Below are 11,738 nucleotides of genomic sequence, written 5' to 3'. Positions count from 1 at the left end.
CAGATTTCCTTGAAAATCAGGGAAAGTAGAGTTTAATATATATATACATGAGACAACTAAGAGTGAGCCAAAAAATAAAAGACTTTCCCTATATAATAGTGAAGTTGAAAGTGAAAAAAAGACAATTTTCTCCCATTGCTTAACTGTGGGACCCCTTTTATTTGAGTAAAAGAGACTACTTTTCCATATGAAAGTAAAATCCAAGTTTTGAGATATTTTCTCAAAATATCAAGAGCTTTCTTAAGAACCACTTGGCCAATAAAATACTAAGCTTGTTTGTACTCATTTTTATGCATTTTTCATGCTGATGCCAAATATGGTCACGAAAATATACAATTCTAAAAATTTTGAATTTTTAAAGAAAAATTGGACTTGTCGTCTGCAGTCGACACCCGTGTGGAGAGAGTTAATAGTGTTATCAGAGACAGACAGACAGTGACCTGTCGGCATATTGAACCACTTCGCGGGACACTTTTTTATTACAACAATTTTTGTTGTCCATCGTATTACAGCACAGGTAGTGAAGCAGAGGGGATATACCCCAAAAAATTTGATGCCCCCTAATGTATAACCCCTACTTGTGCCCCCTCCCACTTCAATGTTTGCACAGTGGCAGTGCTACGGGGGATATTTTTCTTGCCCCCTCCCCACTTTTGAGGCCAAACTCACAAAATTACCACTTTATGCAGCATTTGTCGATTTTGTCCCTCTGAAATTCAATTGCCCCCCCACAATGCCCCCCAAAAAAATTCCTGGTGCCGCCACTGTGCTTGCGCCACCACAGCATTACAGAATGATATTTTAAAGTTTTCTTTCCATTTGGGCTATTCTAGTTGAAATCCATACACCCCCCTATGAGTGTGAATGTCAAATGGGTTACCTGAATGTGCGACTCCATTTGAAATCTACACCCCCTGTGTGGAAGATTAAGGTCATGTCTTCCATGGGTGTATGGATTTTAATAGCAAAGAGCCCAATTCTCAGAGAAGGTTGTTTCAAACATTGGTGTCATGTTTATAGGAGATCATGTATAACAGGAAATTTTCAGTGGGTTTAATTTTCATGCTATCCGTGGTTAAACAGGCAAATTTAAAATCTTGCAAAAAATATTTTGAACTCATATGCTTCAATATGTAGGTGTATCAAACCTTGAATTAAAGAAACCAAGATATGAAGAACAGAACTGTTAAAATCGCACAAAAAAATTAACCCCGCGAAAATAACCTGTTGTACGGTAAGATATTCATACAAAGGTGAAATCATGCAAGTAAGGTGCAAATAAGATGTTCATGCTTTGATTTAAAGAGTAAATCAAGATTATCAATGTTGATTATATGGAATAGGTCTAAAAGCTTATCACCATGATCACATGGGGCTCATTCTTCTTATTCATTATTTTGGTAATTTGGTCAATTCCATTTATCAAGAATAATTGACATTGATGATCCATCCCTTTGCTATAGTTTGTTCAGCTTATAATTGGCAAGAATTATTCTGTTGTTACTGCACATGTCAATAAAGTCCCAACTTACATTTGTGTAAATTCACACAGCAAGTAAGCGCCAGTCTTGCATGTATTAGACTATGCGAAACTAGCGGAAGTACAGCTATGCTCAACTGCGTGCATGCCATTCCATATCAATACATGATGTTATGAGTCTCATTTTCTGCACCAAAGCTGAACAAACTATAATCCACACTCAAAAACAGTAAAGAACTAAAGACAATCCATACAGAGGAGTTATCTTACACTTCCCATGATGCATTCACCCATTTTAATTTACTGATCTACTGCCTAGTGCAACATGGGTCGATAGTGATGAAATGTACCTCAATGAACAGAACACACATCGCAAAATGTGTTTTTTTCATGACTATCAACCGGGATTCAACCCATGCTTACCCAGTCTATTCTCAAAATGAAAACAAAGGGAACCTGTACAAAGTAATGTGTCATTTGATGAAATGATGTGATATATCATGTTGCAAAGGATTCTGGGAAGGGTAAGATATCTACTCTGCTATCCATACATGCATTCTGAAAACTTAAAAACCCAACATGTACACAGGTACTGTGTGAAAGATAGAGGAAGTTGACGGATGTTCAGTGACTAAGTCTATATGTTCATTCATCCCCATTCATTTGACTGAGATAGGTGCATGAAAGGTTTAAGGTATAATGGCAACTATAGTGTATGAGGTAATACTTGTTAACTCATCTTATATTGGTAACTAGACAGGGCAGGGTTTGACGTCCAACATTACGTGAAATGGCTATAAAATTCATTCATCCCTTTTCACATGAAAACTAGCAAATGAATGAATACCAGGTTTAATACATGGGTAAAATACACCAAATGAATTCTAAGTGTTTAGGAATATTTCCTCACTAAAGAGGTAATTTGCTAAAGCTACATCTTGACTAAATGTGAACTAAGTGTGTAAGGTCAATCATCTCCATTCGTCTATGATCCACCGAATAGATTATAGTGCATGATGGCTAATTCTACACATGTTGACTTAAGTCTCTATTGCCCTTCATTTTAAATCGGTCTGAGGACTTTGAGCAGCGGATTAGCCTCTTCCCCAGTACTGTTCACATACGCGATAGCCTCCACTGCAGGCTCGGGCTAGTTAAAGATAAACAAATGAATATCAAAAATGTTATTAGTTTGTTTGTTTTTGTAAGATTTTTGATTGATGATTAAAGAAGCAATCCCTAATTTGTGGATCAAAGAGTTTCTGATTATTTTTTTTTTTTTTATCATACAAAAAAGTTTTTGAGGAACGTATTTCAAACTATTCAGTTAGTAAAAAGAATCTTTTCATTTTTGGTTCAAATACCATCCAATTTGTTTTTGCTGGCATAAAGATTTTTACTGGCATATCATTTAAAAAAAGATTAGAGCCAGGTTACGTAGCATTTCAAGATATTTTTTTCAAAATTTCAAAAGGAAATATTGGTAAAGAAAAGAGGAAATAGCAGGACACAGGAGGGGAAGGAGAAGAAGAATTAGGCTATTCCAGTTGAAATACATACACCTGTTGAAGACATGACCTTAATCTCCAACACTGGGGATGTGAATTTCAAATGGATTCACCCATTCGGGTAAACCTCATCTGAAATTCACACTCCCTGTGTGGGAGATTAAGGTCATGTCTTCAACAGGTGGTGTATGAATTTAAACTAGAATAGCCCAAAAGGTATGAACAGACCAGGAAAACCCTAATTTCATTTAGGTGAAGTCTGTATGATCCGAAACAAACCCTTATTAATGTATCAGAAGATGATACCACTATTTGAAGAGTCATTTGGTGTTGTTTTGTTGAGGGAGGATTTGGTAACATTGAAATTTTGCTCATTAATTTTGACTTAAATTGGAAGGGAATCACATTTTGCTACTCTCTTAAAAGAAGAGATTAACTTTCAATCTATATGCCTGCAGTGAGTGAACAATTTGGAAAATAGCTTGAATATTCTATCTGTTTTATTCGATTATGCACTCACCACAGACTAAAAAGATTGAAAAATCAATCTTTTCATTTAAGAGAGATCTTAGGGCACCCTATAGATGTGTTGTACAAGTTTAAAAGTGCATGTACCAATCATAGTTTTTGTTTTTAAGAAAATATTACATTCCTAGCTATGTATTTAACAAGCACCTATGGATATTTTTGACCAAATTCAATTATATTATTTCCCACAAAAAAATACAATACCATGTTCTGATGTTGTGTTTTCAAGTTAATGGTGAAAAAAGAAACTACAAAACACCCATCGTTAATAAACTACCATTTGCTAAATCAAAATTAGTTGGAAATATAATCAAATAATTGAGTAATTATACAGTTGGGTCAACAAAACTTGATTAAAAATCAGACTAAATTTCTAACATCAAGAGAAATATTTGAAGGAGATAAAGAAGAATATGTACAAAAGAGTAAAATAAAGAAATGACCCATCAAATTAAGGACTGCTTGCTTGTGGCTTACTTTGCAGCATTATACAAAATATTGTGCTATACTAAACAACAACACACACTGTCACATAATGGTTTATTTACAAAGGTTGTGAGAATTTTCCATTCCATTTAAAATCCACAGAGTATGAATTTCAAGTGGAATGAACACATTAGTGGCTCCATTTGAAACACACCCTCCCTCAGTGGAAGATTTAGGTTGAATCTTTCTCAGAGGGTGTATGAAATTCAAATGGAGCTGCTAATGTGTTCATTCCATTTGAAATTCACACTCCCCCTGTGGACGATATTTCCAAAACCTTCTACAGGGGTAGTGTGGATTTTAAATGGAACAGCCCAATGTACACAAAAGCAGTGCTTTGTCATCTTGTCTCTTGAACTTGAATAAATGGTTATTCCAGTTGATATCCATACACCCCCTGTGGAAGACATGACATTAATCTCCCACACAGGGGGTGTAGATTTCAAATGGAGTCACCCATTCAGATAACCCCATTTGAAATTCACACTCCCTGTGTGAAAGACTAGGTCTTGTCTACCATACGGTGTGCATGAATTTCAAGAGGGCAACGTTTGCGGCAATCACAAGTCCAATAATTTTAACACTTCCTAATGCAAAGTCCATATGGGGGGTCCAACACATCCAAGATGCTGCTATGGCATGAGGATGATAATTGTACTTTACATTATTTATAATTGTATGAGGGCCTGCTTGGAAAGCAGTGCTTGACACTGAAGTGGAATTACCCTCAATAAAGAAAGATTATTATTATTATTATTGCACATTTTGGGTGAATTTCAAAACTGTTTATGAGGATAAATCATTTGAAAGGCTTTTAGAGTATGTTTTCCCTTACCCGCATGTCCACGTTGGCTACCATCGTCCTATGCCCAACGTGCATTACTCAGTGCAACTAAGGAGTATGATTTCGCACAATATTGTACATAATGTGTTACACTGCCACTATCTTGCACATTTACTGATAAATGCATGTAGTCCATCGTGTCGAAGTGTTAAAATTGTCACTGCATTTCATGAACATATAATTATGGACTTAGAAAAATGTGATGAGTATTTTTTCTAGTTCCACTGTGGATGGTGCGGCCTGTCATGTCAGTCATTTGGTTTCTGCCAAAAATAACCTGATGGTTTTTCCATATTTCATAGGCCTACTAACTAAATCACTATCTCATTTCTCGATATTTTGTGGTTGGCCATCATGCCAGCATTCATGGCATATTTATATCCATAGTAGATCTAGCTCAAATACCATTAATTTGAAATCTAAACATTTAAAAATTCAAGTTTGGTTTCAAATAAAAGAAAATATCAAAATAAGTTTTTGTCTATATAAATCTATCTTTGCTCTAAGAAATTATTGGTGAACATTTGTAATAGCTTGCTATGACATGACAAGTCACGTTTGTTTACTTCACTGGGTTTACTATTAAACATGAAGCATTCATAACAAAACAATTAATTGATCAATATTGATCAATTACCATTTTGAAACTAATTATTGATCGATATTGATTACTCTATCACTTATTAACATTGATGATATAGACATTGACTTATTTATATGTCATGTTTGTTGCTTGTGTTGTTTATTTTTTCAATTTCTACATGTACATCATGCAAATAAATCTTTTCAAATCAACATCAGAAACATAGGAAATCCAGGCCATGTGCACCTGATGCATATAAGCCTATGCATCATAATATGCTTGCTTAAATTCACATAAGTGCTCACCAGTGATGTGCATTTATACGCAAAGCCCAATCATGGCGTAAGTACTGTGCCCAAAAGCTGCGTGAGGGGTCATCATAAACAGAAAATTTTATTTGAATAGGTCTATTGCATTTATCACACTAATCCATCATGCTCATCAAACTGAGCCCAATGCGCATTAATCCACCATGTTCATCAAACTGAGCCCAATGCACACTAATCCACCATGCTTATCAAACTGAACCCAATGCACATTAATCCACCATGCTCATCAAACTGAGCCTGGTGTACACTAATCCATCATGCTCATCAAACTGAGCCCAATGCACATTAATCCACCATGCTCAATTTGCTCATCAAACTGAGCCGGATGCACTCTAATCCGTCATGCTTGTCAATCTGAGCCTAATGCACATTAATCTGCATAATCCATCATGTTCAGTTTGTTCAAACTAATCCTGATTCACACTAATCCACATTGCTCATTCATCTGAGCCTGATCCACCCTAAGCCATACTCATCAAACTGAGTCTTTCTCATTTTTAGAACACATGACAACATGCAAAGGCAAATTTGATTCGAAAAGTTGAAAGGACAAAATGTTGCCTTATTTTCTCTGTCAGGAAATTGTACTATACAGTTTTGAACATTGGACTACCAAATTCTGCTTATAGACCAGGGTATATACCAGTAGAGTGTATGAGTAGAGAATTTGATGATAGACTATCCCCATCAGGCCAAGGATCAGTAGACATATTTTGGACACAAAAAAATGTTATTGATAAAATAAAAAAAATCTGTGTCCATCAAATTCTCACTCATTATCAAATAATTAACTTCTAAATGAAACACAGGAAATGGGCTATTTCAGTTGAAATCCATACACCCCCTATGGAAGACATGACCTTAATAGACCCACACAGGGAGTGTGAATTTCAAGTGGAGTTACCTGAATAGGCAAGCTACGTTTAAAATCTACACCCCCTGTGTGGGAGATTAAGATTTTGTTTTCCATAGGGGGTGTATGGATTTCAACTGGAATAGTAGTTGTAGTAGTAAATACTGTATCTTAACAGTAACTTTTAACAGTAAACTGGGGTCATGACCAGGTAGTGATGTGTCTAATAGAATCTGAAAGGGAACCCATAGACGAATCCAATCGGAGCCAAGTCATGGTCAGGATTTGGTCGGCCATATTTGGGTACCCGCATGCACCAAACAGGTGTTGTGAGTACCCAATTGGGTGGATTAAACCCGCTTAAAATTTGATGTTAGATTCTTTTGTGTTGTAAACTGTCATCATTCTTTTGTCTACGTATTACACGGGTGATAGAATGCAGTTTATAATACCCTTCAAGGCCTCATCATCTCACAGCCACATTTTAGGTGGGATAGTTGGGTACCCGTCACGGCTAATGGCTGCCATTGAGGAGCAGGAATGTGTGAAATTGGATTCGTCTATAACAATTTTGGGCCTCATCAGTTTATAGGTCAAAATGGGTGGTTTGAAAAATGATCCATTTTATAGCAAAACTTTTACCCCCCCTTTGTTGCATCAATTTGTTCCTTAGAAAATGGCAATTTGAGACAATTTTGTAATTTTTGTGAAACCTGAAATATCCTGTTTGCAGCATAACCAACTATTTTGAGGATGACTTACCAATAGCATGAGTAAATCTGAAATGTGGTTTTATCTTTTATCAATAAATTTCATTTATTTTTGTCCAACTTCGCCTACCGATCGTTAGCCTGAGGGGGATAGTCTCAAGTCATCCTCACCGATTATAATAATGGCGCATTCATGCGGTTGGTTATGCATACACAGGACTGACTGGATAGCCTAGATTTGTCATGTGTCCTCAAAATATGCTATTCCAGTTGAAATCCATCCACCCCTATGGAAGACATGACCTTAATCTCCCACACATGGAGTGCAGATTTCAAATGGAGTTACTCATTCAGGTAACTCTGTTGCACTACCTGAAAGATTAAGGTCATGTCTTCCATAGGGGTGTATGGATCTCAACTGGAATAGCCTAACAAAACTGTTGATCATAATAGCCTCAACAGTGCAGGTTACATATACTGCATTCTATATGTTATTATATGATGATTTGTGATGTTTTACCAACAAGTGCACATGTATCACAATTAATCACATAAAAGCAAAAATTATATGTCTATCATAATTTTATACATTTGGATTATAATATCGTGATTATGTACTATCATATCTGTACAATATTTAGTTTCTACATATGTTTGTGTGTATTTTCATTTATTTCTGTTATACACATGTTTATCATATCATATAAATCTTTGTTTTTACTCATCGTTGATATCATTGACATCTCTTGTGCCCTCGTTAGTCTCTGCAGCATTTGACGCGCCACCTGCACCCTGACTCGAGTTGGAAAACACTCCTAAATACTTCATTACATTGACTGTGGTGTTAAATGACAGATTGGGCCCTTCTGATGTTACCTTGGGTTTTGGCTGTTGTTCTGGCTTGATGATGACTTTACCGACGTTGACACGATCGTGCATCCTCATCATGGCATCGCCAACCTGGCGGAGAAATGAAAGCAAGCAAAAAACAAAAGCAAAACAGAACAGAACAAAAGACATTGTAAATTATTATATTCTTTTTAGGCTTTCGTACCCAAGCAGTTTGTCACTCAAAAAGATCCTCTTCATATCAAAGGCACATTCAGTGATCCCAGCAAACATCTAATTACAAAATTGTGTATAAATTGCTTAAAAGTCAAGGATAGGTCATTAAAACTATTACTAGGGATTTCTGTGGTGATGAATTTGGCAACAAACGAGCAAAAACAGCAGTATTGACAAAGTTGAAGCCCCAACATGTAGCTATTTCTCTGCTTGGTAGATATATTACAGTTTCATGTAAAATGTTCTATTTTGTCTTTAATACATATGGCTTTCAGTTATGCCAATGAGCAAATCACTGAATAGGCCTTTTTGAATGCTCACAGCCCAGGGGGCCACTGGTCATCTGTGAACAAAGTAACAAGGTTCATTTACCAAGATCAAAACACTATACATAATATAACGTGACTAACACAAGCAAATTTTAGAAAAAGGGTATTCCTTGCTTAATAAATCATCATGTATTATTAAAGGGTCCTTTGAGATAAAAGTTGCTGGTATGAAATCAAGCAAACTTTCTAACCTTTCAATGTTTTCAACAGAAAAAAGTGAACTTTTTTTGTATTGGCATTGCATCCCCCACACCCCCAGGCTATGGTTCTGAGTACAATAATAATATCACCCAGTTATTCATCATTCATTTGACTCAAAAATGAAATGTTTCTTGTAAAATTAATGTCCAGAAAAACCAACCTACAAGATGAGTGTCCAATCTGTAAAATCAGTCTATAGGTCTCAACTAACAGCCAATTTTATCCCCTCAACCCCATACCCCTCAGCTTTTTAGTAATTCTCAAACTCCTGAACAGGCGACTACAAAGTTTCTCCGATCCGAGCACCATATCCAAGCATGTATATTTTAATGCTCTTGCTTCAAAATATATTTTTTAATCTCTGAACCTCTGAACCAATACTAGGATTGTTTGTACTCTTTTTGATGCATTTTTTCATGCTGATTTCATATGGTTATGAAAATGTGCAATTCCAAAATTGTTGAATATTAAAAAAAAATTGAAACTTGTCTGCTGTCGACACCCGTCTGGAGAGAGTCAAGTCAGATAGCTCTGGTCTCCTTTCTATCGATCAATCTACCCCTTTTTACCAAATTTGTTTATGCACAGCTCAAATATGTGAACCTTTATATTCTTTCCCGGTCTCACAAAAAGACCCCCTTTTTGGTAAGATTTCAACCAGTCTCACGGAATTAAGACCTGTTTTTTTTTGTCTTCTCACCCAATGACCCCCTTTTTTGTTGTCAAATCTCTCACTTGAAGCATAGCCAGGGCGAGCCAGGGGGCATACTTCCCCAAAAACAAATTTCAGGGATAAAATGGAGACAGTAAAGAGTAAAGTGTCCTTACAATGACTAAAAATGGGTCAAAAATTGACAAATGGGGATGAAAATTTGGCATTGCCCCTCACACTAAACTCTGTGCTATGCTACTCTCTCTCTCTCTCTCTCACCTAAAGACCCTTAGTTTTGAACTGGTGTCCACACATCCCTGTTATGTTACTTACCAAGTTGAGTGCCCCCTGGCTTATGACCAGTGGCGGCGCTATTGGGGGGGGGGATATTTTTCTTGTTTCCTCCAGTTTTCTCACACACTTTTAAGGCAAAAAACACAAAATCACACAAATCACAGCTATTTTGTGCAAAATTGGTAGATTTTGCCCCACCCCCCTGAAATTCACTTTCATTCCCCCACCGAAAAACATTCCTGGTGCCACCACTGCTTATGACCCCCTCCTTAAAAGCTCTTGAATTCATCCCTACTTACCTCTTCAAATGCCCATGTTGAATCTATGACTGGATGAATCTTTCCTTGACAATAAAGTTTCAGCAAATCATGCATGACTTCAGAGACTAAGTCAGCCCGACCCTGATCAAGAGCAACCCCATTAAATGGAAGCCACTAACAGTGCGGTTGTCATCATACAGTTTAGTCGGGTTAACCTTGTCTACTTGCCACCACTGAAACAAAAAATAATGGTTTCAATAAAAGTTTGAAAACACACATTCATAGAAGCCTTAAGCTAGACCTAGAACTAGACATTACTGTTAAAAATGGTAACTCAATCCAGGAAAGTACATAGTACCGGGGGGTACATAGTACAAAGTACAGCTTAGCATCTATATGGTTTCCTCTCTGTCTCTGCCCCCTCTCAATAAATTTGCACGCACAAGGGCGGATCCATGTGCTGGGAGCCCCCTCCTCTAAAAAAAGGATGTTTTTGCCAATTCCACCTCCCCCAATTTCAGTGGCGTAACTAGGGGGAAGGGGGGGCAACATGCCCGGCGCCCCCGAGCGCTACCACTAGGGGGCGCTAAATTGGCCTCACTTAAAAAATATTATAATGCCAATGCCATTCCCACACCCCCGTGTCTAAGATATTCTCGGGTGGGGGTAGGGGCGCCAATTTTGTTTCTTGCCCCGGGCGCTACCAACCCTAGTTACGCCACTGCCAAAATTGTCCAACTCAGAGGGATACCTTTGTATGAGTATGTGTGAGCCAGAAAACCTGAATCCACTCCCAGGTAAGTTATAATGGGACTATAAGTTAGCAGGACGATAATTTTGCAATTTTGCCCTCCTTGGAAATTTTGCTCTGTATGATGCCACTGATGATCTGAATACAAGTACATGGGGTATTTATTTTTCTTGAAGTGTCTCACATGATCACATCATTTTTTTAATAAAAAATTTAAATATTAGAAATACTTTATAGAAAAGGGCTTCATAGAAATTGAAGAAGTATAACTTTAAATAAACTTACTGCTCTAGCAAAATTGAAGAAGCTTCTTGTTTCGCCTGAGACCACATTTGAAGAACCTGTAAAAAAATCACATGATAGGGTTTTTTTAAACAAGATTATTGAACTAAATCAGTTTTTACTAAACGTTCAAACTAGCAATGGAAAGACAACAAATGTGGTACAGAATTATTGTAAACACAGTGCTGAAGAAATAAGGGGCTGTGCAATAATTAGAACTAGAAGCCTGGGTGGGTAAAATTTTCAAATTGTTCATCAAAAATTGCTCGCCCTCTCTCAGTCTGCCAAAATTTGCTTGCCCCCCCCTCCTTGGGCTGCCAAAAATCTTCGCCCCCCATGCATTTGCACATGCCAACTTTTTGGGATCCCAATAATTGAAAACCTATAATTATTGCAAGGGCGTCTTGTATTCCATGCCCAGTAACATGCATGCATTACCACTGAACTTTTTGTTGAGTTTTGGGCGGGGTACCTCCCCCCGCCCACTTTTGGCTCACCAAAATTGCATCCTTTTTAATTCCCCCATTCGGCTAGCTTACCGAACCCCACCCCATCCCCACCTCCGCCCTAGTAGGCCTACAAC

General features: G+C 37.2%; 1 protein-coding gene across 1 annotated transcript in view; it reads right to left on the bottom strand.

Moving 5' to 3' along the window:
• Positions 1-742: 742 nt before the first annotated feature.
• The window catches only part of LOC140146261 (synaptic vesicle membrane protein VAT-1 homolog-like), a 122,958-nt gene continuing 111,962 nt past the window's right edge, over positions 743-11,738 (bottom strand). The window contains 5 exon segments of the mRNA XM_072168043.1: positions 743-2,630; positions 8,198-8,281; positions 10,162-10,271; positions 10,274-10,355; positions 11,159-11,214. Coding sequence (XP_072024144.1) covers positions 2,544-2,630; positions 8,198-8,281; positions 10,162-10,271; positions 10,274-10,355; positions 11,159-11,214 — 419 coding nt within the window. The 3' untranslated portion in view covers positions 743-2,543.

The sequence above is a fragment of the Amphiura filiformis genome, chromosome 2, assembly GCF_039555335.1.
Source record: "Amphiura filiformis chromosome 2, Afil_fr2py, whole genome shotgun sequence".
NCBI classification, from domain to species: Eukaryota; Metazoa; Echinodermata; class Ophiuroidea; order Amphilepidida; family Amphiuridae; genus Amphiura; species Amphiura filiformis.
Note: the sequence above shows the minus strand (reverse complement) of the source record. Positions and strands in the feature narration are given on the sequence as shown.